The 27,505-nt window shown below is 48.5% G+C and overlaps 2 protein-coding genes across 2 annotated transcripts; both read right to left on the bottom strand.

The window, feature by feature from the left end:
* Positions 1–6,820: 6,820 nt before the first annotated feature.
* Positions 6,821–7,807, bottom strand: EDB91DRAFT_1009963 (DNA breaking-rejoining enzyme; the record flags this gene model as incomplete). Its single annotated transcript, XM_041312398.1, has 1 exon — positions 6,821–7,807. A coding segment is annotated over one exon (987 nt), but the record flags the coding sequence as incomplete, so codon positions are not given.
* Positions 7,808–10,547: 2,740 nt separating this feature from the next.
* On the bottom strand, positions 10,548–11,057 carry EDB91DRAFT_1027501 (uncharacterized protein; the record flags this gene model as incomplete). Its single annotated transcript, XM_041312657.1, has 1 exon — positions 10,548–11,057. A coding segment is annotated over one exon (510 nt), but the record flags the coding sequence as incomplete, so codon positions are not given.
* Between the last annotated feature and the right edge of the window lie 16,448 nt (positions 11,058–27,505).

Consider the following 27,505-nt stretch of genomic DNA (forward strand, 5'->3'; position numbering starts at 1 on the left):
AAACCTGTCTTATGTGTGTCTTGAACACCTACTTAGATATTATGTAGGATGGGAATACTTGAAAATCGGCCGCATTCTAGTGGTCCCATCTAATTCTTGCAGGTCAATGTCATATGCACTGCGATTATGCTGGGTCCAAAGGAGGCAAACATCCAGCAAATCAATCATTGCTTGGAGCCCTCGACTCGTGAGCTGATGGACCTCAAGAATGATATGCAGTCACGGTATAACTCATTGTATGCTCACTTGTATTGTGTTATTATACTCAGGCGTGAAAATGGATGTTTATGGAGAAGAAGAAGTTGCAGATGTGTTTTCAGATAACGAGGTCCTTGCGTGCGATATGCCAGCTTCACATAAGTGCAATGGAACGACTGGCCACAGTCATGACTTCCATCCGTGTGCATTTTGTGATGCTGATGTTGTCAAGATCAACACACCAGACGGTTACAACAACAGTAAGCAAACACTAGCATTACTTTTCATATGAATGATACGTGGTGGAGAGCATGATCTGCGAAAGGACAATTTTCATATGCTCCATCAGAGTTTCTACTCCAGGGATGCCGGTCCTACTTGTCAAGAAGCAATCTTAGGGATCATGGTGTCAGATGGTCTATTCTCAATCTACATCTCTGGCTGGTTACCATCGAAGAAGTCGTGCTTGACTTCATGCATGGTGATCTTCCGTGGTATGTTGTTGCTATCTTGCGAAGCACTAATACTGATGGCCTGTGTAAGGCATCATATCAACATCCTATTTATGTGCATATTAATTGGGGGATATATGCTATCAGGAATGGGTGGGTAACAAGTACCAAACACAAATCGCTTCAAAGATATCATGAATGCTGTTAAATGGCCCAGCCATGTCACCTCGATTGCTGAAAAATGTATTTTCCGCCCACTGTGATTGTTGATTTACATTGATTCTCAATCAGCTAGGGTGAAAATCAATCACTCAAGAAGCAGATGAGTGGCGTTGTATTCTAACACTCACCCCCGTCATTCTCTGGTGGTCTTGGAGGGATGTTAACAACAAATTACCAGACTTGGAGCCTTCTCTTCCACCCAACACCATTGCCCCCAGATTTCTCGTGTAACCATTGCTTGTTGTATCAAGCCATACTTCATCTTTGCATGGGAGTCCACATTCTGGCATCCCGCTCAATCTCAATGGCTCAGGCTCGCACTGGTCAGAGCTTCTTAGCCCACTACTGCCTAGAATGTCTGCAGCTTCACATCCCACTCACCATCATCATCAAGCTTCCATGCACACAGCCGAAATGATCAAGAAATGCGGTCCGGTATATGGCTGGTGGCTCTTTGCATTTGAGCAGTTCAATGGCATGCTGGAACGTGTTCAGCATAACAGTCATGACAGAGGACGGATCGAGTTAACTCTCTTATGGAACTGGGTCCAAACTCATCTCATTTATGAGTACAGTGGCTCAAAAAACTGTCCGCATGTTTTCACATTTTTCACTATCTATGATATTGTGTGAGAATATACAAACACATCAAGGACATGCTGGTACCACATTGTAGTACTACTTCAGGGCTTCCAATTGAGCCCTATGGCGTGGGAATCGGTTGAGATATGGTGGAGATATAAGGCTTACAAAATGATGACTCATGTGGACAGTTTTTTGACTCAAGTATTTTACAGTGATAATCAGGTATTCCAGTACATTGTGTGACCTCCCTTGGCTTTAATTACTACCTCTATCCTTCTAGGCATACTCTTAAAACTATATCTAACTATATAAACCAGAATGTGTCATGTGTCATGGTCATAATCACCATGAAAGCCATCTCCTCTGCTCAAAGGGATAATATCCTCTCTTTGTCCTGTGCTGGCCTCTCTGCTCATTAAATTTCCTCTAGAACTGAAGTATGCAAGTCTACTGTGGCCATGTGTATCAAAGAAAGCCACCTGGACAAGGAAAACTCTTGTGGAGGACATCCACCTCTGCTAATAAGAGGGCTATCATTCAACATATCACTACAGGAAAGGCTAATAATGCTGTCCAAGCCACCCATTATATCAATTCCACCATCACCACCACTGTCTTTTCACAAACTGTGAGGAGTGTTCTCAAGGCAGCTCATCTCAAGGCAGTAACAAAGAAGGAATGCCTCTTCTCTCTATCAAACATAGGCAGAGAAGACTACCTTTGGCTTGGCCCATCAAAACTGGACTGTAGAGGATTGGAAGCATGTTATATGGTCAGATGAGACCAAAATCAATAGGATTGGGTCAGATGGGAAGGTATATGTATGGAAAAAGAAGAGGGATTTTCTAACAGACAGAGAGGTTAGTGAGACATCAAATTTGGAGGAGGTTCTCTAATGGTATGGGGCTGTATGGGATGGAATGGTGTGGGTATGCTTGCTGAAGTTGAGGGGAGGATGGATGCTGAGCAGTATGTGGACATTCTAAACAACCACTTGCTGCCTAGCATAGCTGAATCAGGGATTGATGAAAAAGACATTATTTCCCAACAGGATAATGATCCCAAGCACACATCTAGGAGAGCCAGACAATGGTTTAAAGAACATATTATCAATGTTCTTGACTGGCCAGCACAGTCCCCTGATGTCAATGTCATTGAACATCTCTGGGGAACACCCAAGAAGAAGCTTCAAGCCTATGAAACCCCCTCTAAAGGAGTATAGGAGCTGTGGGAGAGTGTAGCAGTGGAATGGGCAAGGATTACAGCAGAATATTGCCAGAAATTGATTGAGAGTATGCCTAGAAGGATAGAGGTAGTAATTAAAGCCAAGGGAGGTCACACAATGTACTGGAATACCTGATTATCACTGTAAAATACTTGAGTCAAAAAACTGTCCACATGAGTCATCATTTTGTAAGCCTTATATCTCCACCATATCTCGACCGATTCCCACGCCATAGGGCTCAATTGGAAGCCCTGAAGTAGTACTACAATGTGGTACCAGCATGTCCTTGATGTGTTTGTATATTCTCACACAATATCATAGATAGTGAAAAATGTGAAAACATGTGGACAGTTTTTTGAGCCACTGTATCTTCTTGCTCTTCCCGCTGACACTCATTCTTTCAAATGAGACCAAATCAACCACATCATCAAGGTACAAGCCTAAGACCGTGGAAGTATGATGACACAGATAGCAGTTTATCAAAGTGAAGCTGCTGAAGGTATGTGTTTGTTGTTCTCACACCAATCTGTCATTTGATGCTCGTTTTCCATCAGACAACATTAGGTTACCACTCCGTAACGCCAAATTAATCAATCTCCGTGCATATGGCTCACCTCAAGGAGTATTCTACCCCATTCTTCTTCAGTACTTTCGCTCTCTATGGCCTGACCTGAACCTTGTTGGCAATTTATCATGCGATAATGGCACCCCCCTTCTATGTGAACAAGGTAGCTCGTGCACTCACATACATTCACAAGGATGGCATTTGTTATGGCTGCACCATGAATCGACACATGCAAGCCGACTCATTTGCATTCATATCTCAAGGTAGAACTTGTGTCCCTGTGCAGATCATGGCACTATTTGTGGTCGGTGTTCTCAATGTCGTTCCTCATGTTTGTGCGGTGGTGCAGAGATTAGTTTCCGATGATAACATTCCTGCAATGCCATGGGACCTCAAGTAAAGTCTTTCTGTTAGCAGATACAAACACTCATCTTTTTTCAGTGCATCTACACTTGGTATTCATGTCTCCTATGCTGAACTGGGCCCTCAGGAAGTGATTCTGGTCTCATGGATTGAGTGCCCACTGGCACTGATTCCAGTGTACTCAAACATTATCAAAAAGGATCTATGGATTACCATCTTGTTTGACCATGTAAGTGTACAAATAACTCTCATGCAACAGTCTCAAAAAAGTCTGCAGGCAGGGAATGAACCTAAAGACTATTTAGAAGACGAAGATGGAGAGTAGATGAGGTGCACACTTTTCTGCATATCTAGTCACTGAACTCATCATCTGACTCTGCAGCAGGAGGCAGCTCACAAGCTTTGCTAGTACTTGCTACTGGCTGTGCTAGAGCAGGCATGCTCTCTCGTCCATTCTCTTTGTTGCTTATCATCTTTGATTTTCCTTTACCTTTCTTTGTCCTGGTTTCCTTCTTCTTCACCTCCATCTCCTCAATTTTCACGCGCTTCTTCGACACAATCAGCCTCTTCTGTTCCTTGACTCACTTCTGGCCTGCCACCATCTCCTCAGGATCCTTCGGATCTCCCCATGCGCACCCATTATCCAGGATATAACTAGGCAAGTCATACTTCTTGTTTTCTTCTTTTGCAAGCCACTCTGCTGATACCATCCATTGGCGCACTCGATTTTCGATTTTCTTGGCAGCTAAGATAGGAAGCTCTTTTGGATCACCTTTAACACGAACAGTGAAGCGAGGAGGTGGGTTTGGGTCCACCGCTTCATCCACTGCAGCCAAGAACTTCACCATCTTGAATTTGTTTGGGCGTGAGTGTCAATTTTGCCAGGTGTTATCGTACTTACAATATCACTCCGATATGTTCTAGCATGGGAAATGAAATGTCCAGTCTTCTGTCCCTGTGCATCAACCTCATCTTCATCTTGTGACATCAAGGACTCCATGAGTGCCATGCGATACTTCTCATCCCCAAACTCTGACCCTTCTGGCAGGTTCTCAAATTTTCGGATACAAACTTCAAGTTTCTATGGTGTACAGGTCAGTTATGATATTTATAATGATATGATGACTTATGCCTCTTGCACGACTCTGTAATTTAGATCATGAAGGTTTTGCGACTGTTACGGCTGACTCAGATGCAGGAGCATTGTTGACTGTACCTGCCATTGCAGTTGTGTTATTTGCAGATGACACACCGGTGTGGCTGCACTTTTTTTTCTGTAATTCTTGATATTTCTTGACAACGCGTTCATGCAGATCCTCTTCACTTATATCACGAAGAGCAGGACCGCTGCCAGTGCAAACGGTAGCACCATGCTGACGAATGTAAGCAATGACCTGCAGGATGTTGGCGTGATTATCAGAATGCTGATGAGATTCTGTCCAGCAGAACCGCATCAAACAATCATTGGTGGCAGGATCAAGCGGCCAGTTGTCGTCATCACTTGGGTATGGAGGAAGAACATCAGCGGTAAGCTTGGCAATTCCCATCAGCATCTGAAAAACAATCCGAACAACTGCCTGCAAATGGTGTAGTATGGTTAGTGCTACGATGTTCCCTTTTAATTCTACTGATCTGCGGACCTTTAGACCATTATCTCCAAATGCAAGGGCGCTTTTTTCAATCTTCTTGACATCTCTCTCAAACTCTTCATCGGTCTCAGCATCAGCCGCTTCTCCTCCATCAACGCGACTGTTGATACTTGCAACCATGCTGGCAACTTTCTGCTCAAACGACTCCTCCAAGCTCCTTATCTCAGCTTTCATCTCATTCTTCACTGCTTCGAAATGCTGAGCACATCTCATCTCCAGTGCATGGACTTCCTGTGCATGTTGCAGTTCCTGATTCTCCGCAAGATCTAGCCAACGGTTGATAGTTGCCATCTGGCTTAACACTTGTGAAACTTTCAACTTTTGAGATCCGCCATTGGTCTCTGTTAAGGCGCTCGGACCTGCACCCCCAGAAACAGAGAGTCTGTGATCAACAACAGGAAGGACTGAAGATGGGCGCTCGAACTCAGGACAGCGGGAAGGCACTAGTGTTGTGGCCGGAACAGATACTGGATGACCACCTGGATACATATGCGCCTCCACACCATGTGTACCAACCATTCCACCATATGGATGGCCTGCTGGTACGGCTGGAGGACTGTATGAAAGAGGAGTCAGAAAGTTGAAGTTGTATTCAGGGCTCAACTGCATGGAACATTGTGGGGGTGTTTGACGTGTCGTTGCTCTCAATCAGTTTGTCTGCCTTATGTGCAATGTCTCCAGTATCATTCTTCTATATAATTGAGCTCACTGCATTCGATCCCGAAGTGCTATGCATGTTTTCAAGCTATGTCAAAGCATGATTATAGCCTGAGGTGAATGTATCTATGTAAGGAAATTTTGTGTGAATTGTGGGGAAAATGTAAGGCAAACATGTGTTAGATTCCAGGCAAAGTCTGTAACTTCTGGTAAATTGCCCGACAAGAAGATCTAACAGAAAACATCGTGATATTTTCGTGAATTTTCACACTTTACCCACATTTTACCCAGATGGTATTCCGCCTTTGTAATGAAGCGTGTTTATGAGTGAAGATGAGAGAAAACAGATATTAGTTAGAATCGAAAATACAAAACTAATATCTCAAAGATGAGGGCGTGAGAACGCGCGTTTGAGGTAGGTGCACTGACGTGCGTTTGACGAACTTGGAGAGTGAAGGCTTAAGAACGAATCTGAGAGTTGGAGACTTAATATGTTAGATTTGTTTTGTGTGTGGGAAGGTCTGGCAAAGCCAGACCTCCGCAAGAAGGCGTGAGTCTGGGGCAGAGCGCGTGATACCCAAAACAGCCGAGAAGGACTGACTTGAGAAGTATCGGGCATGACGGAGACAAACCTTCAGAGCGCGATTAGTCTGAAATGCGCACAGACTAGTGGTCCGAGAGGAACACGAATACAGACCACCAGAGAGTGAAGCTCACAGCGGAGAGTGGTCCTTCGGACCTAACCCACACACTTACAGCTGAACGAAAGAAATGAAGCAAGTGAGAATGGATTTGAGCGATGTGAACATGAGTAACGACCTGTATGGTAAATGGAGACTTGAGGAGAGATGAAGTATTATGATGGTAGGGCCTGAATGGAGCGAGAGGGATGCTGACAGCGCGTGAAGGCATCCATGGTTCTATCTAGATCAAGTAAACGTTGTGTATTGGCTGTGGATGCGATGAACAGCGGCAGAATCGTGTCAATGCAACGCCAGTATTCCAAGAACGCATCTGAAGTCCATCTCCCCTGCATAGCAACAATATCCGGGTGAGTGCCCTGCAATAATAGCTCCGTAGTCCCTCCAATGCGAAACACATGGCCAGGGAGGTTGGGGAAGCCTTGTGCGACCCATATTTCATTGCACCGCGCGAGAAAGAGAGGACGAGTCATGGGAGACCATCCTGTACCCTTCTGGAATGAGAAAAGGGGTGCATGTGAGGGTATGTCGCAATTGATGAGGAGATGTCGTTCTAGCGCTGTTAAGGGGCAGGTGCGATGGTCTCGTGCCATGATGGATATGTCGGCTCCCTGTTCTTTAGTCGTCTTTGACCACGGGATGTGAAGCGTGGAGGCGCGAGTCTGAGCGTGATTCGACAACGTGATGGATGGAATGGGAACGATGGAACGGGAAACGTGTTTCAGAGGATCGAAAACATTGGGGCTAGCGATAAGGAGTTCGCCGAGACGGCAACAACACCAGAATGATACGAGAGCGACTGTGCACACGGCAACATTGAAGGCAATGGTGAGATCAAGATGGTCAAAAAGAATGCATAGGGCGTCTATGGTGACAGGAGGACGCTTGGTCCGACAAGAAGAGGTGGGTACCATCTTGGCGAATCCACGTCTCGCATGATGGAGAAGCGGAGCGGACTGCCATGAAGCCCCATTGATGACATGCCAGAATTGAAGACCTGCTAGCCAATTGTTGAGCGTCTTGTCTGAGGTAGTGCCGGCGAAGGCCGCTGCAAACTGGGCAACTAAGGTATCTGCAGCTGGCATGCGCTCTGCTTCTGGGATGTTGATAGAATCGCAGAACTGAGTGAATCGAAGAAGTCCCGCGCCATAGTTGCTGCGCGTGTCAGCGTCAAGAGAACGAACCATGACCTAGAGAGTCAAGTGTTGAGTAAAGAGATGATAGAGAGAGTGCGCGAGAAGGCGTACTTGAAAGAGACGAAAGAGAGAAGACTCGGGATATTTCTGCTCGAGGGCAGCTTGCCAATCCAGACCTGCTGGAGTGGACCAAAGGAGAAGTCGGTCACTCGCGAGAACGTGGGGCCAATGAGCTGACGGAGTGATGATAGAACTAGCGCGAGGAGGGCAAGGATTACGAGGGCGAGTTTGCTGAAGAGACTGTGAGACGGAATCGCGGATAGATGAGGGAGGATGAGTAGCCCAGAAGGAGGCAGCAGCCGCTTCGATGTCAACGCCCTGCATGACGCGGTGGTATAACTCGCTCTCATTCATGGACAAAGAAAGAGGAGATTTCTGGAGGTAGGGATGGAGGAGATGCGAGATGCAGATGGGTTGATGGAAATATACCCCAGGAAATGGGATCCACGAGGTTAGCTGCCGTGTGCACGTAAACTAAGGAGAGAGATAAGCGAGATTCTCGCAGGAGAGCCTCGGAACGGCGGATCGCGAGATTGATCATGTAGTTAGCGCATCTCCCTTTGCGAAAGGCAGCAATTACTCCCTGGTTGTTGCTCCTAATCAACACATCTGAATCTCGGATCTTCTTTACATGCAGTAGGCGAACTGCGAGTTCTATGGCTGTGGCCTCTAGCCACCTAATATCCCGTGAAGGGCCCTGCCATGTGTCTGTTGTGGGCCAATAGGCCCAACAAGCGTTCCAGAGAATGCCGATGCCTGCGCTGGTGGATGCGTCCACCCAAATCCCGAAATCCTTAGTAGGTGGAAGAGGAGAGAGGTCGAGTGGTATGGGTGGTGCGGTGAGAGTCTGGAGTCACCACTTGAGATCTGATCTGGTGGATCTGCTGATGTACCGTGAGACGAAATCGGTTGTGTACGAGGCGATGTCGGCGTATAAATTGGAGAGGTAGGATCTGCCGTGAGGATAGGGGAAGGATGAGTGGTTGAGGAAGCCCGCGATGCGTTCGAGATCGCGTTTTGGAACTTGTGAGTCTCGATAGTGCGTGAGGAAGTGAGAAAGGCGATCAATGTATTTCAGGCGTTTGCACTCTAGCAGAACGACTGTCTTGTTGGGAAGGTCCCACCAGAAGCCAACGTAAACGCCAGTGTCTTCGAATGGTTGGCCCTTGTCTTCGTGCCATGGCACCTTGGCGGGAGAGATGAGCGATTTTGCGTGAGAGAGATCATAGTCGTAGCGATATACTTGACCATGAGAAATGCCCAGAAACAAGCCATGAGGAGAAGGGAAGCGAAAAAGACCGATGTCGTCTACCCATTTTTTCGAAGGCTTAACTTTGAGTTCTCGCCAGATGTGGACTGTCGCGTCGGCGACTTCCCCTTGAAGGCCTGCTGCTGAAGCTAAGCCAAATGGGATGTTATGATCGATATAGAGTTTACTGTCATGGTAAACAATGAGATAGTGCTTGTGTTCGGGGGCGCACGGGATGCCACGATACGCCGCCTCGATGTCTAGCGTTGCGAGTTGTGCGCTGGGAGGGGCATTGCAAATCTAAGATGTGAGAGTGAGATGATGGAGTGATTGAAGGTGCGTCTGATGCACGAGGTATGTGAAGGAGTGAGAGATACATACAATGTCTGCGAATTCCACAGCGGTACCCCATTCAGTGGGATAGTCCGCAGCATCTATCTCATCATTCACCGAAAAACCCATGGAACCGCCATATGATAGATGTCGGCAGACACGATATTTATCTGGTGTGCCGTTGATGCCCTGTTTGACAACTACTTGCAGGGGTGAGGAGCAGAAATGTCCAATTTTGACGAAGAGTTCTTGGTGAGTGTATGGACCAGAGTATCGCCCTTTCACAAGTTCGTCTGCGACGTAGTCATCGCAGACGCTTTTGAAAACGTTAGCGCCGGGAAGATTAGAAGGGGTGTAAGAGTGCGTAAGTGGAGAGAGCTCGTGTCCGATGCAAAAACCATTGCAAAGTTTATACATGAGTTCTGGAAATTGCAATGTGAGGCCAGTGAGTGCAAGAAGCGTATCAAAACCGTCGGGAGAGTACGGTGTATTAATGTAAGAGTATTCGAAGTCGCTATCGTAGGGTGATGGAATATGCTGCAATTGATCATGATATACGTGTTGCAAAGAAGGAGGTGAAGAAAAGGAAGTGTCTGTGGGGCACGTCAAGAAAGAATCCTCTTCGGGAGGATCAAATGCAGACTCCCGAGAGAGCACTATGCTCTGCCCTTCCGCAGAAGGAGCAGAGGTGCTGCTCAAGATGCTCTCATTTGCAGGGGCGTCTGGGGTTGTTGAGATTGTATGTGACGCAGAGTTGCGAGCTGTTGGAGTGTCTGCAAAGAGAGCCGTCAGTGTACTTGGCGTAGGTTTGAGTGCCCTTCGAGGAGTTGTCTTCTGAACATGCTGAGAAACGATGTCCTGTGCATCCACAGATGATTCACATGGGATCCGTGGTCTTCGAGGATTTGTCCCGAAAGGACTGCACGTCAACGTCCGGAGATTTCTTGACCAGGGATTTGGAGGCTTCGCGATTATAAGGTTCGAATGAGAGGAGGCGGAGTGAGAATGACGATCGGGGAGCAAGGAGCGCGACATGACTGCCTGTTGATGAAAAAGAACGTCTTGCATTGTCTCATATTTCTTCTTCTGCAGACGGTGGTCCCATTCCCGCTGATCATGTTGGTGTGGGCGAAGAGCGTAGTTCTGTCATGTTTCCACATCAAACTCGATGATGGCGCGGAAATTCTTTCGTACTGCGTCATCCTTGGACAGCGTAGTGAAGTGATCCGTCCAGTGCTTGTGGGAGGAAGGGTCACCGATGTCTTTGATCCAAGTGAGATAACGCTGGTAGGCCTCTTGCCACGAAAGTGGGTCAAGCTCCAGCTCATTGTCGAATTGGGAGAGGTCGAGGAGATGATGTGATGTGCCGTCCACGTGAATTTTGGATCGCTTGAGAGAATGACCTTCGCGATGAAGGTGTTCGGTATTGAGATTGGTGAAGAGCGTAAGGGGGCAATATTGACCGGCGTTCAGGAGGTCTTGGATGAAGCTATGTATACCAAAGTTGTACGTGGAGTCTAGACCAGAGCCGGAAGGAAGCTCTTTAGATGAATCGAAAAGAACCTTCAATAGTGACGTAAGGTTGGGCCTGATCGTAGTCTTGGGTGTAATGATGGTAGAACCTTGATTCTGTGAAGTAGGAGACAGTTGTGCGAAAGCTGAGGTCCACTGCTGAAGTGCTGTGCCGGTGGGCCTGGGAGGTATGGGAATGAGGAGCTCGTCGATGGGAACGTTAGATTCCCCGTTGTCCCTGCGTTGTTGAAGGGCCTGATTGTCAGCGACGCGTCTAGCGTTATCTGCCAGAATTTGCTCATGCGACATATGCATGGCCGAGGAGGAGGCCGAAGTAGTAACGTTGATGGCAGGAGTAGTCGAAGTATTGCCTGTTGAGGCAGTTGCGGTTTGTGCGGTAGAGGAACCCATAACAGGAGTGATATGAGCCATGCTGTATGTGAGAGGTGTGTGTGCTGAAGGCGTGAACAAAATTTTGGTGAGCGATGCGCAAAAGGAGATGAGCGCAGAGAAGAAGGGGAATGAGGCGCCGATTCTCGAAACCTCATCCTTAAGTGAGGATCGAGTTGATGTGTGCTTCATTAACGAAGAAGCACCTCGAGGAGGATCTTCACGTGCACGCTTACAAAGGCCGAGTTTCGCGCGTCAACGCTCGCAAGCTCGCGATCCGCTTGAAACGGGCATGTGTTTGTGCTGTGCTACTTACCGCACTGCTCTCATAATTGTGACTCCGCACAGTGTTTGCCGCTCCGGCATTGTCGTCTCACAAGCATGTCACACTATGGTCACATCATGTGATGTTCGTCGAATTCGCAAGACCCCTACCTTACTTCAATATCATTAGCGCATCATTGAAGCTTTGTGCGATGAACTATAACATTGCTACCACCGATCGTTACACTGCGTAGCAGATACCACGTCAACATCACTCCTGCCATACGGATACCCTACCCTAATCTTATACTTAGCTTTACATACTTTTCGGGACACACTCGTAAGATCATCTAGGCACTCTTAGGTTGTGTCGCGTACTCGACCGCCGTATCGCGCAACTTTATTTAAGTGGGCTTTACAGCGTCATATTTCAACAAGCGATACTCCGTGACGTGGACTTCATATAAACATTTTATTGTATTTCCTACTATCAATAATGTACATGCTTGTTCAATGTTCTTCGACAGACATACAGATACATATGTGTTTTGTATACAAGATGATGATGATATCATGGATGTCAGGCAGACGCATCCGCACTTAAGCTTCAACGCTGGCCGTCTACAAGAACATGTCAGAAAAGACCAACCAGTTAAAGGTTTAAATAGGTGCTCACAAGCCTTGGTCTCGAACTTGCCGACACCAACAATGATGTTCTGAGGCTCCTGGGGCTTGCCAGTGAGGTAGTTCTCGATGATGCTCTTCGTCCCGTTTGCATAACGAGTCTGAGCATCGAGAGTGGTACCAGAGTAGTGGGGCACCATGCCGTTACCACCCCCAAGGACGTTCTTAGCCGTGCGCAACACGTGGTCTTTGGGTGCGGGCTGGACGTTCCAAACATCCCCGGCGTAACCTGTTCTCGTGTTAATTCGATATCCAGATATCGGGTGGTGGCATCACGAACCGTTCAGGTGACCGCTTGCAAGAGCAGCAGCTACGGCGTCCTTGTCGCAGATGGCCCCACGAGCGGTGTTGACGAGCCATGCACCCTTCTTGAAGTGCTTGAGAAGCTCAGCGTTCACAAGACCAATCGTACCCTCGTGCAGAGGGCAGTTGACAGTCACAACGTCGCACTGCGAGACGAAGTCCTTGAGGTCCTCCACGCGGCGAGCATTGACGGACTTAGCGGCAGCTGTAATTGCATCAGTGAAGCTGGAGACGAGCGAGTAACAGACTGGCACGAACCTTCAGGCAGGGGAGCGTAGTCGTAGTAGATGAGCTCCTTGCAGTCGAAGGGCATCAAACGCTGGAGGACGCGGTAACCGATACGACCAGCGCCGATGGTGCCAACGACCTTGCCCTCGAGATCGAAGGCGTTGCGAGCAATATCAGAGACCATCCAGTCTCCGCGCTCGATCATCTAAGGATGACGACAAATTAACACAGGGAAGCGCGCGTCAGCGGGTCGTCATACCTCGTGTGCTGGAACAAAGTTCCTGACGAGCAGGAGGATAGACATCACAACGTGCTCGGCGACGGAGACGACATTGGAGCCTGAGACCTCTAGGACCTGGATACCACGTTTGACGGCGGCGTTTAGATCGATGTGGTCAGAGCCGACACCAGCGGTCACACAGAGCTTGAGGTTCTTGGCCTATCAAGTGGACGAACCGTTTAGCATCAAGGATTCGATCTAGAAATATGATCATCATACCTTCTCAACCAACTCTGCAGTAAGGTACCCGGGGTGGAATGGGGTCGTGATCAAGATCTCGGCCTAAGATAGGAAATAAGCACCCGCGGATGGTATATATAGCTACAGCGAGGCTTGAACATACATCAACGATGTGCTTCTGGAAGTCGCTGTCAGGGCCCTCCTTGGAGTCGGACACCTAAACAAATGGACGGATTGAGCAACTGAACCAGCATATCAAGAGGAGCCTCGACACATACGATGAACTCGTGGCCTTGAGACTCGAGCCACTTGCGAATACCGAGCTGTACGGAAAGTTGAAAGTAAGCACGTCGTAGATAATGTATCATTCGAAACAAGACGAACCTGGTTCTCCACAGTACCGAGGAGACGGGGCTCGCTGGCAGCAGCCTCACCGCCCTTGTAAAGGATAGCGATAATCTAGAAGGGCGTCCGCCGTCAGATCTTGTAATTGATGACAGGGGGTGCATCATCACCTTCATGACTGGGTTTCTGTGGACTGGAGAAAGTTATGTGATTGTGAAAGGGAGGGTGGAGAATGGGTGTTTTCGTTGTCGAAAGTCCAGGATCTTTATAGGGGGGCGCCCTAAGCGCAAGCGGTCCTGCTGCGATCGGAAAACATCATCTGACTATGTGTGAGCCTGCCGCTCTCTGCACATCATGGTCTTCCGGTTCTAGCCTCAGGAAAGGGATACAAGCGATGTCACCGTCCATTCCATCTGCGCTGGGATCACGTGCTACGCACCCGGTCTCATCCATTTAGGCACACTTGTAAGTACGCCATTTAGAACGGTCGTTCCGGAGAGAGGCGCTCGCAGTTGTACTTGCGGATTAGACTCGTAACCAGTCTGACTATCCGTCAATTTGCTACACCACTCGAGCATCCGTGGTAGTATACGCCAGGCTGGTCGCGAGCCTACTTGCGGATGGGATCTGAAGAAACTATATATTACTCAAGCTATATACAGCGGACGTCCAAGTTCACGAGCAGGATAATAATAGCTTAGAGGGGGAGTTGTGATGTCATTATCCGAGTAGTCAGCTTCATCTCACGTTCGTACGGAACAAGTACTCTTTACCACACACACAAAATCACCCGAGTTGACCTGTTCACAGGTGTGACTAGGGATAGTATCATTTAGGCGAGTGTCGGACCGTGTCGGAGCGTCCCCGCGAGGACAATGGGAACTCCCCATTGTCGGTGTCAGCCTCTATGAGGTATTATTAACTGATGCCCGCAAAGCTATACTGTGAGGTGATCCATTAGTATATTATTATGGTTCCTGACCAGCGAACCCGATTGCTCACTACATACAATACTACCCCGAGCATTCTGATTCGGAGTACCTAATCATCCATAGGATCAGACCGGTTTGATGGCATCAACTCAACCTCCTCTGGTGCAGTGCTGTTGGATGTCTGTGATCTGTGTTGTGCATTCTTCACGACCTCCCATTCAACCCGAATGAAGACCCACATCCAACGTCGCAGGATTTCCGCGACCTCAAGCCAGAGCATAAGGGCACTTCCTTCCGACTGAGAATATAGATGACTTGAGAGCTTCATCGACCATGTCATACGGAGCACGAGGTTGAAGAACACAACCAAGGGATATACGGGAAGTGGGTAGAGGAGCACTGGTCGAAGTCCATAAGGGTATGACTGATGACGGTATATTGCACCACCAAGAACTTGGTGACTGGAAGATGGGTGAGATTGTGTGACATCGGGAGAGCCAGAAATGGAAGAGGCTTTCGAATGGAGAGACGGGAGCACGAGGGGTCGCGGGGCGCTAATTCGTGACTCCGCAGGTTGCGGCTTTAGAAGGTTAAGACCCCAATCATTGGTTAGATCCCACCAGAAGGAATACAGCGAGTTTAAAGCCGCAGCTAGAAGCCTAAATAATCAATGTATCATCACTTGACGATGTCAAATTTAAGAATCTTACCATAGGCGAAATAAGGGATGTTCACCGTGCCATGACTCCTGCGTGACCGATTCACCCTTCCCTTCTGCGAGCTCTAAGACCACAATTCTTTGAGCGGCAGAAAGGAATATCACCGGGAACGACGATGCATATTTTAGTGCATTAAAGAGGGGTCGCCTACTGGTGTTGGTAGGAGACCGGTGCTCAATTATGCACTGGCGGAAGCGAATTAGGTACGGTAAACTGACTCTTTGTGAGTACAGACTTGCACAGTTGGCGTGAGTAATGCATACCTCATCAGGGTTGGAAGTATCCATTGAGATATGCCATCGAGGGATGGGAGAGACAAAAGACTCCCGCCTGGAAGTAGCATGCACAGAGAAAGCCAAACATCGCCAAGGACTTTTGCGAATGACGTGAACACATCTGCGAAGACAACGTCCGAAAAATACACTGGGCTATCCACCGAAGAGAAGAGGCATCTTGCAGCGCTCCTGTAGGGAATAATTATAGCACTATCGTAAATGGATAAAAATGACACCCTTACTGGAAGAACAGATCTCGCTCGCGTTTTTGACACATTTCGTACGGGCATATCAGTGCTATTAGTACACCCAAAGAGCATACTGCAGGGATGTATTTGAAGGCATCCACAAGTATAGTGTTCGAGTGAGTGGCGAGTCTGAAGAAAGACCATCCGACAAAACACCAAGTTGCATATGTCATGAATAGACGATATACGGGCATATAAGACACTCGTGCAGACGAATGTGCTCGTGAAGGCGGAGAGGTGGTAGGCAAAAAAATACGACCGGAGTGCAACTCTAGTGCTGACGATGCATCAATCCCGAGCAGGTGCAATCCGTGAAGGTTGGTCGCCCATGCTAGTATGCCCAAGCCGATCAGAAATAGCACGCGAAACGGGAGGGGGAAAGAAGTAGCGAGAGAAACTGCATCACCCGATTCCATTCTATAGACAAGAGTCGCAAAGCATGGAAAGAGAGACAATATGTACTGGCTGCCACTGCGGATGTCGGTGCAGGAAGTAAATATTTAGTTGCAGTGTTGGATTACTAGGTACCACGTGACGCCTTTTATTCCAACCACCATGGCTGAGAAGACTGGCGCATATGGCACCAAGGCCGGCGACACTGATTTCAGGAAGAAATGGGATAAGGAAGAATATGCTGAACGGGCGCGGAAAAAGGACGACGAAGAAAGGACCCGTATGCAAGAAAATGAGGAGCGCATGAAACAAGGTACGCCATATCTACAGCTCGCCTTTCAAACCAGGTACTACCTCGTCATGTAGGCAAGAAACCCCGCAAGGCCCCCAAAGAGGACCTTCCAAAGCCGACAGAGCTTATGAAACGCCGAGAGGGCTCTCTCGAACTGGACAAGAATCTAGGCAAAACCATGGTTGTGCAGAATCCCGGTGCACGAGGGGCGGGGCAGCCTGGTTTCTTCTGTGAGACTTGCAACCGAAATTATCGGGACAGTACGGGTTACTTGGACCACATTAATAGCAAAGCACGTATGTTGACATAACTATCGCATGTGGTATGTCTTTAAACATATGTCATAGATCTCAGGAAACTAGGTCAGACGACCCGTGTGGAGCGCTCCACTCTCGCACAAGTTCGCGCTCGAATAGCATATCTGCGGGAAAAAACCAAAGAGGCATCATCCGCCAAGGCTTTCGATTTCGATCAGCGGCTTGCAGAGGTTAAGGCAAAAGAAGATGCTCGGCGAGCCGAGAAGAAAGCTCAAAAGCAGGCCCAAAAGGAGGAAGCTCGCCTTGCGCTTGCCAAAGACTCTGCTATGGACGGTGATGATGAGATGGCGAAGCTCATGGGCTTCGGTGGCTTTGGATCCACCAAGAAATGAACATCTGATGATACCCACACAACCTCAAACCACCTGTATCTGTAGCCGCAACTCACTGTATCATCACACTTCAGTCACACCCGCGTTCCGCCGTACCTTTCTGTCATTTTCTATTCTCGCATCTCAAACCTTCGCATTCGCTAATCTAAATGCACAAACAGGTAATGTACAGCTTCCGTTATCCGCTTCTTGTCTACTTCCAGTGAAACAACTACGCCCGAACCAGCAACAGCATAAACTTGACGTCCGCCACCTCCTGTTCCTCCTCAATCACGAGCTCCCCACCATTCCTAGTTTTCACATCAGCAGGCACGCTACGGATAGTCTTCTCGATGACTTCCGCGTGCTCCTTCAGTGCATCTTGCAATTCCGCACCTGAGCCCTCCTCAAAGCGGTAGTACACATTCAGATCATCAGTGGCTTGCAAGCCAGCCTTTTTTCGAAGCTTCTGCACCCGGTTGATGACTTCTCTCGCAAGCCATTCGCCCATCAGATCCGGGTGAACTTGGACATCCAGCCTGACCACGACATCGTTATCGGTATGGGTTGCGTACTGCCCATCAGAAGCGGGTGGCAACTCGAGGTAACGTTGCACCGTCAGGTCACCAGTGACTAGCTCAATGCCATCAACTGTGAGCTTGCCTGAGTCGATGTATGCCTTGACATCATTGGAGGAAACGTTGGGAAGCGCGTTCTTGACGCGTCCGAGATCCTTGCGTAGTTTGCGGCCTAGTGTGCCCCAATCTGCGACAGCTCGGTAGCGAATACCACATGCGGCCTCGTCTGTGGTGAACACCACGTCGCGTACGTTAAGCTCTGACTGGATGTACCGCTGCAAAGACTGTACATCGGCAATGTACTGCTCCTCAGGATGGAAGATAAGGAGTTCTTTGAGAGGTGTCTGTATTGCAGTTTAATTGTAGTGATTTTCATAATGACAAATAAAGCTTACCTTCAAGGACAAGTTGTGCTTCTCCCGGATATACCGAGTGAGATCGATGACAGCTTGCATGCGCTTCACCTGGCGCTCGATCACCTCATCGAAGTACTCTTCCTTGACATCGGGGAACATGAGGAAGTGAACTGATCGCGCATCGGGAACGGAAGGATCCTCTGGGATATATTCACGCAATGTCTGGTATAGGTTCTCCGTCATGAAGGGAGTGTACGAGGACTGTCAAAGAAGCATCAGCATGGTCATTCACGGCGTTTTCTCGTTGAAGACGCACCATAGTCCGGCAAAGGGTAAACAGCGTCTCGAAAAGCGTGTTGAGAGCGGCAATCGTGTCCTGCTCGCCATCCTCACCCTTCAATCTCCGTCTGTTGAACCGGATGTACCAGTTCGTCAACTCGTCGATAAGATCGAGGAGCCGTGGCAAGATGGTATAGAGCCTGTAAGCCTCCATCTCATCCTTCACGAGTTTGATGAGAGATTGACAGCGAGCAAGGATCCATCGATCCATGACGTTGTTTGAGACAGGGGCGTGTGGTTTGTACATAAACTGCACGCCAGTGGTTTTGTGGAGGAGCGTCACTTGGCCAAGGAAGAATCGAACGGAGTTCAACCAGGGAAGAAGAACACGAGAGATAACATCGCGGACACCTTCCTCACGGAAGCGCAGGTTTTCGCCCCGCACGATGGGAGAGTTCACCAGAAACATTCTGGGACAAAATAAGTCATAAAGTAGTATATACTTGGTTGGCACTGACCTCGTAGCGTCCGCACCATATTGATCAAAGATGATATGAGGGTCAGGGTAATTTCGGAGACTTTTGCTCATCTTCTTTCCATCAGCGGCGAGAACGAGACCGGTAACGATCAAATTCTTCCATGGCGCAGTGCCGAAGAGATGAGTTGAGAGGATGAGCAACGTGTAGAACCAACCCCGAGTCTGATCGATACCCTCTGACACGAAGTCACCCGGGAAGTTCTTGAGGAAAGACTCTTTGTTTTCGAATGGGTAGTGTGCTGATGCGAATGGCATGCTGGAATATCCGTGTTATCAATATGCTTTGCATGGCGAAGGAGCCGAATATACCTTCCGGATTCAAACCAGCAGTCGAAAACTTCCTCCACACGCCTCAGGACACCCTTGCCCATCTTCGAAGGGATGGTCAAATGATCTATTTTCTCGCGGTGGATGTCCATGAGTCCAGTGGCACCAGTCAGCTCCTCGAGTTCGGCGATGGAGCCAATGCAGACAACCTATACCCTGATTAGTACCCTAATTCACAACGACGCTGATACTGACTTCTTCGTAGTCATCGCTAGCCCACAGAGGTAGTGGTGTGCCCCAGTAACGGTTTCTGGATACATTCCAGTCACGAGCATTAGCTAGCCAGTTTCCAAATCGACCATCCTTAACATTTTGGGGTACCCTGGCGTACAGAGTTGGATAAAAGTTTGTACAGAAGTGAACAGGCGCTCACCATAGGGTGTTCAGGTTGTTGGTGACAAGCTGATCCACGATAGGTTGTACGCGGATGAACCATGATGGTACGGCACGATAGATCAAAGGTGTTCCTGATCTGGGGAAGAAGTCAGTGGATAGATCAATATTTTGGCAGAGAGTTTTACCGCCAGCAAAACGGATAGGAGTGCTTGATGGTCGACTGTACAATAAGGCGACCTTTCGCCTTCAAGGCCTTCATGATCTCTTTATCTGCGACCTGAAGACCAACTATAAGCACCGCCTAATAGTTCGATCAACGAACGATGACAAACCTTGATGTACATGCCCTCGTAATCCGTGACTGGCTTGGTGAATTTGCCACCATCATCTAAGGGGCAGGGAGGCATCTCTTCTGGACCCAGGACACCATTTTCAATAGCAATGCGAGCGTCATCTTCACCGAATGCCGGGGCTTGCTGCACGATACCTGTACCGTCCGTTGCTGTGACATAAGTATCCACAAAAACGCGGAATGCGCGATCTTCATACTAAAAGATAGTCGGCAATTGCACGAACCAAGGAGGGCGTTACACATACCTGTTCCGTGAAATACTCGAAGAGCGGTACGTATCTCCATCCCTTCATTTCGATACCTTTGTATGATGCTAGCTGCTTGAACTTGGCCTTCTTGGGGTCTTTGTAGAGAGTTCCAAGAAGCTGATCGCAGAGGATATAATTTGTGTCGTGCTGTTCATCATGGATCTTGATGTAAGTCAGCTCGGGGTGAACACACAACGCCAGATTAGATGGCAAAGTCCATGGCGTAGTCGTCCACGCCAGAAGGGATGTGCTAGGATCATCCACTAGCGGGAATGCGATGGTGACTGCAGGATCATTTACATCCTTGTAGTCTAGCCCCGCTTCGAAGTTCGAAAGCGGGGTGGTGCATCCCGTAGAATAAGGCATGACGCGCTGGCCACGGTACACCATACCCTTTTTCCATAGCTCGGAGAACGCCCACCACTCGCTTTCCATGAAGGGGGTGTTTAACGTTTTGTAATCGTTGTCGAAGTCGATCCATCGACCCATGCGCTCGACGGTGACGCGCCAATCTGAGGCGTAACGCATGACGATGGCACGGCATTCTGCATTGTATTTTTCGATCCCCATGGCCATGACGTCTTTCTTTCCAGTGATTCCAAGTTTCTTATCTATCTCATGTTCAACGGGGAGACCGTGAGTGTCCCATCCAAATCGACGAGTGACATGGTGGCCTGTTACGTGAGCATGTCGGGTGACGATGTCCTAGATCGATGAGGCATACGTTAGTAGATCGACTGTCAATAACTAGGATCCCATACCTTGATGGTACCCGCGAGAAGGTGACCATAGTGAGGCAGACCAGTCGCGAAAGGAGGACCGTCGAAGAAGACATATTCTGGCTTGCCTTCGGACAGCTTCAGACTAGTCTGGAATGCGTCGATCTCGCGCCAGTAAGCAATCACTTTCTCCTCCTCCTTTGGAAAGTTGAACGATTGGGTTACTAGACAAAAGACACTGATGAGTAACATCTCCGGGCGTAGTCATAGAACGACGCACTATCGTGTTTTGGGAAGGACATTTTAGTATCCCGACTTCAGCAATATCGTGAAATATGTATGAGTAGCCCTGGCGCGAGGCGATTCTTTGAAAGTGATATCTAAAATCTTGATCTAAGGCGTGACTCGAGCTTCGAATTCTGACTCGGATATCAGAACCAAACAGGGTATGTCCAGATAATGGACAGTGATCTAGTCAAGGCCTAGCAATTAGTAGCGCTCGCGAAATAAACAGTACAGGTTGAGCGGAGTAGATCAATGATGGATGTGACTCACAATCGATTCAATTCATCTAATACTGATGCCGAAAAGGATGCTCAAAAGTTTGGATCCCGCGTCGACGACGTTCGGCAAACAGCGACGAGCTTCTCTAGCCAAACTACACGCAAAGCTACTAGGCAAAGAAGCCGCCGTGGCCCGTGACGAAGGACGCATTCTCATTAGTATTAATATTGTTGGTTTAACGCATCCTGCTGCGATGTTCGAGCCCGTTCGAGCTTGGTGAGTTATTAATTGATTACCCATTAAGTTGTCTTTCTGAATCGTTTATGTCTAAGGATCATATCTCGGCATTGACATGCACTTACTGCTTTCGAGGTCCGTCTGATTAGTTAGCGTGCAGTTACGACGACATGTCTCTGTATGCATAATCTTCCCCATAACATGCATGTCGCTTGTCTTATTGAAGGAACAACTGTCCTCATTCATCTAAGGTCTGGCTAGGGGAGACTACTTGTCTTATATCAGAGGGTTAGCAGGCATCCACAGGCGCACATCCCAATGAACAATCCAAATTCAGAGCGGTCCGGGGTGCTATGCGGTATCTAGACCATCCATTATAGCATCCTCAAAGCGACCTCAAAGGATAGCATACTTGGACTACCTCCTCGTCATTTCTATCGAACATCAGATCGTGGTCTCGCTCTCGCTACATCATCATGTTTTACCCGCAACGGTTCGGGTCCACACACTCGCCTAAATAATACTATCCCTACATGGTCATCTCGGGTGATTATGCGTGCGTGTGGTGAGGAGTGTTCCGTTCGAACGTGAGATGAGTCTGAGTGCTCGGACAGTCACACCAGGATTCGTACCAGTGGCGTCAGCACTTCAGTTCCACCTCTAAGCTACTAGCAATTATCATGTTGGACGTTCCGCTGTATAAGTATAGAAATGGTTCCTTCCGATCCCGTCCGCAAGTACAAGTGCAGTTTGGGCGATCTGCGAGCCACGTGCTCAACTAACTAGTGCTGAGAGAGGGCGTTAAGCTGAGACGCGTCCTCGCGCGCTCACTCGCAAAGTCTTTTCACCCGCTCACCACTAGCGATGTGCAAGGCCCAGCCGGGGCTTTGAGCCCAAGTCGGGCCAGAACAACACTACGAGTTACCACTTCCCTGTTTAGTGTCCTGATAGTTTGGGTAGCGACGGTCATGCGCCAAAAAACTTATCTCAACTACCTCACACTCGAGAACTCCGTTGTTGTATTCTTCATCTTTCAGTCTCCAGCCTCATTTTTTTGTTGAGCTTTTGGTCGAAACTTAAAGCTCGGAACTTCAATCAAACGCGTAACGTTTATCCGGTCACGTGACCAAAAATCAAACGCGTCTGCTGTGCTAAGTCTCGATCGCGACCTGCTCTCTTCCTTTAAAGACACTCGGCTACGACAAAACCGAACCTCCTCCCCCAACTGGCGAAACTAGTATCAAGCCTTACGTAGATTCGAAGGATTCAGGTATCTATCATTGCTATCTTAATCCCTGCATCAAAGACCAATCAGACTGCGAAGCGTTGATATCCGCTCCTACGAGGTATCCGATTGGCTTCGTGTTTTGTGAGCCGTCTTCATCCAGCTTCAGCTAAACGAAGCACCTAATAAGTTAACTGTGCGAGCGCCTGCCTTCGGAACCATCGCTGATGGGAGTGAGTATATTTGGCCATCTACGCTAATTACAACTCGGGTGCACAAGTATAGGTAACAGCAAATGGATGAGACCGGGTGCGTAGCACGTGATCTCCTTATTAGGGTGCCGAATGGATGGAAGCTGTCAACTGGACGGCGATATCGCGTTCTTGAGGCTAGAATCGGAAGACCATGATATGCGGCAGGTCCACACATAGTCAGATGATGTTTTCCGATCGCAGCAGGACCGCTTGCGCTTAGGGCGCCCCCCTATAAAGATCCTGGACTTTCGACAACGAAAACACCCATTCTCCACCCTCCCTTTCACAATCACATAACTTTCTCCAGTCCACAGAAACCCAGTCATGAAGGTGATGATGCACCCCCTGTCATCAATTACAAGATCTGACGGCGGACGCCCTTCTAGATTATCGCTATCCTTTACAAGGGCGGTGAGGCTGCTGCCAGCGAGCCCCGTCTCCTCGGTACTGTGGAGAACCAGGTTCGTCTTGTTTCGAATGATACATTATCTACGACGTGCTTACTTTCAACTTTCCGTACAGCTCGGTATTCGCAAGTGGCTCGAGTCTCAAGGCCACGAGTTCATCGTATGTGTCGAGGCTCCTCTTGATATGCTGGTTCAGTTGCTCAATCCGTCCATTTGTTTAGGTGTCCGACTCCAAGGAGGGCCCTGACAGCGACTTCCAGAAGCACATCGTTGATGTATGTTCAAGCCTCGCTGTAGCTATATATACCATCCGCGGGTGCTTATTTCCTATCTTAGGCCGAGATCTTGATCACGACCCCATTCCACCCCGGGTACCTTACTGCAGAGTTGGTTGAGAAGGTATGATGATCATATTTCTAGATCGAATCCTTGATGCTAAACGGTTCGTCCACTTGATAGGCCAAGAACCTCAAGCTCTGTGTGACCGCTGGTGTCGGCTCTGACCACATCGATCTAAACGCCGCCGTCAAACGTGGTATCCAGGTCCTAGAGGTCTCAGGCTCCAATGTCGTCTCCGTCGCCGAGCACGTTGTGATGTCTATCCTCCTGCTCGTCAGGAACTTTGTTCCAGCACACGAGGTATGACGACCCGCTGACGCGCGCTTCCCTGTGTTAATTTGTCGTCATCCTTAGATGATCGAGCGCGGAGACTGGATGGTCTCTGATATTGCTCGCAACGCCTTCGATCTCGAGGGCAAGGTCGTTGGCACCATCGGCGCTGGTCGTATCGGTTACCGCGTCCTCCAGCGTTTGATGCCCTTCGACTGCAAGGAGCTCATCTACTACGACTACGCTCCCCTGCCTGAAGGTTCGTGCCAGTCTGTTACTCGCTCGTCTCCAGCTTCACTGATGCAATTACAGCTGCCGCTAAGTCCGTCAATGCTCGCCGCGTGGAGGACCTCAAGGACTTCGTCTCGCAGTGCGACGTTGTGACTGTCAACTGCCCTCTGCACGAGGGTACGATTGGTCTTGTGAACGCTGAGCTTCTCAAGCACTTCAAGAAGGGTGCATGGCTCGTCAACACCGCTCGTGGGGCCATCTGCGACAAGGACGCCGTAGCTGCTGCTCTTGCAAGCGGTCACCTGAACGGTTCGTGATGCCACCACCCGATATCTGGATATCGAATTAACACGAGAACAGGTTACGCCGGGGATGTTTGGAACGTCCAGCCCGCACCCAAAGACCACGTGTTGCGCACGGCTAAGAACGTCCTTGGGGGTGGTAACGGCATGGTGCCCCACTACTCTGGTACCACTCTCGATGCTCAGACTCGTTATGCAAACGGGACGAAGAGCATCATCGAGAACTACCTCACTGGCAAGCCCCAGGAGCCTCAGAACATCATTGTTGGTGTCGGCAAGTTCGAGACCAAGGCTTGTGAGCACCTATTAAAACCTTTAACTGGTTGGTCTTTTCTGACATGTTCTTGTAGACGGCCAGCGTTGAAGCTTAAGTGCGGATGCGTCTGCCTGACATCCATAATATCATCATCATCTTATATATATACATCTATATATCTATCGAAGAGCATCGAACAAGCATGTACATTATTGATAGTAGGAAATACAATGAACCGTTTATCACATCACGCACAGCTTAGGGCAAGCCTTTAAAACAATTACATCAGCCCGCATATCATGAAACTCTGACAGGTCTCTGCGTACTTCCTGGATGAGCACAACCTACTTATCTATGCTGGCTTGAGTCGGTTCATTTACTATCGTCATGCAAACACAAAATTCTGGCTTCTTCGTGATATTCATGTAGTTTCAGGAAGGATATTAAGTTTGGATTCAAGGCAACGACGACGACGGTTACATCAAGAAGCATTGCGGTAATAGCACAATCCAGTACGAGCTGTATCCGTGAAAGGCACAAGATCTTCTTCGTACTATGGTCACTGGGGAGGCTTCTGTCAAGTTAGAGTCAAACCTAGAGTCGTACATTCGAATCGGGACACTTTGCGGCATCGGAGAATCGAGATAGGAAAACAGCGAGTTCGGTGCGCTTAAGACAAGTACATCGGTGGTACTCCAGAACACGCAGGGCAACTGAAACCAGTGCGTTGCCCGAGAGTATTTAGTGTCAATAAACCCTAGTAGGTTCCAGTTTTCTTGAGGGTGCTGGTGATCCCCATCCCAACGGCCCTTGAAGTCGCAAACAAAAGGTATTGAGATTTCCGTGTCTAAGGAGGTATTCTAGGTATAACTCAAGAAAACAACTTGCTAACAGTGGCAGACGCCACACGATAGACTTGCTCAACCGATACCGTACTATCGATCTGCGCATCTAAGACTGAGAACCAGAGGAAAATAGATAAACGTTTGCTCACCTCTGCAACCTTGTCCAGCGTCTTGTAATATTCTATGACTGGCATGGTTTGCTCATTGTATGTGCCTGATCTCAATGTAAGTTGGGACAAACATGAGTTGGCATTCGTTCACGTACGGAAACGCTTTCTAATAGTTTCAACGTTGTCGTCTTCACGTCCACTAGTTTTTGCGCGCTCCAGCAGGCGTTCAAGCATCACATCTTCGGTTGTGTCGAAGAAGATGACCAATGAAGCAAGGCATACCTGGACGATATTAAATCAGTGGTGTGGCACGGTGAAAGGAGAAAACGTGTTTCCGCACTGTTTCATCGAATCCAACAGCCTGATCCAACTTCCGAGGGAAACCATCGATCAAAAATCGACCCCTGCCATCCGTCCACCCATCTCCCGTCATCTCTTCACCTCTTCAGTCATGGCATTCTCAAGAAGCTTGATGGTGACATGAGATGGGACGATAGTACCCTCTCGAATGCAGGTTCGGATCAGTTCACCATATTGGGACCCCATCTCGGTTCTGTTCTTCACGCAAAAGATCTCCAGCTAGGTTCCATATTCGCGTCAGCCCTGAAGGAGAGAAGATGAGGTCTGACCAGATAGATGGCAGAAGCCGAACGCGTCAACGAGAGCTTGCTACATTGTGTGCCCTTCCCTATGACACTGATTAGACCAGCGTATGCGCGACGGTTGGTTTCTGAGTGGGAACTTGCCAGCTCCAGGTCCACCCAGGACATAAATTACAGTGACCTTCTGAGCATCAAAACGGGCGACGATTTGGATTCCGCCATGTTGATTTTTGATTCAAGTTATTGTTCTCGGTGCCGGGGAGGATAAGAGGGTTGTCGTGCTGTCTAGGTTGCTTCGAGGCCGGATATGTTCTCTACGTTTGACGATGTAGAAGAAGATACCGAAGGAAGCCACAGATAAACCGAGAAAAGAAAAGGATTGGGGCCCTTGCGCGTTGACGGCGGCTCCTTAAAACGCATGCAGCCGGTAGCGCCCAACTTGAAGGCGTCTTAGAGTTGTTTGCGAAAGTAATGACATTTGATTACGGAAATTTTCTTGCGTTCCTTTCCTCAGCTACTCTATGTAAATATTTCTGTCCTCTCAAGATTTGTCTAGCAATGTATCGTGGCACGTCGAGTGGTAGGTGGTTGTTCATGATTCCCTAACAAATTTCTTGTACAAGACGTGCAGCCGCCATTTACTTGTTCAATCGTTCACCGGGAGCAAATCGGGAGATAGGTCAACATTTTTGTAGAATATCATTACGTTTGGTGTATCTATAATTACGACGTAAGTGTGGCAACAGCGTGGATAATATATATATGGTATACGATGTGGTCCTTTCCTTGCTGAAGGGGAGAGACCTTCAGGTTAGTCGAGTTAATTTGCATGGGAGTGCATGGAAGGGGTTCCCTGGTTCTGATTTAGCATTCGATTGATTTCGAGTACCGCTGGACTACTCACTGTCACGCTAGATATCCAATTCACGTCACTTTCTTTGACGTTGGGGTTGACGTTGGAGAACTCGCATCGTCCAAAAGTGTGACGATAACCAACTAATTCCAGTGAGCACCACGAGATGGCCTCTGTCAAAGGGCAGGGTACTCATTGAAGGAGTCTCAGAGTGTCTTCTGTCGGGGTTCCCGATGAGGTCAAGAAACCTTCGGGATAAAATGGTCAGA

Source organism: Suillus paluster, assembly GCF_016628075.1.
Source record: "Suillus paluster strain FC165 chromosome Unknown EDB91scaffold_275, whole genome shotgun sequence".
Lineage (NCBI taxonomy): Eukaryota > Fungi > Basidiomycota > Agaricomycetes > Boletales > Suillaceae > Suillus > Suillus paluster.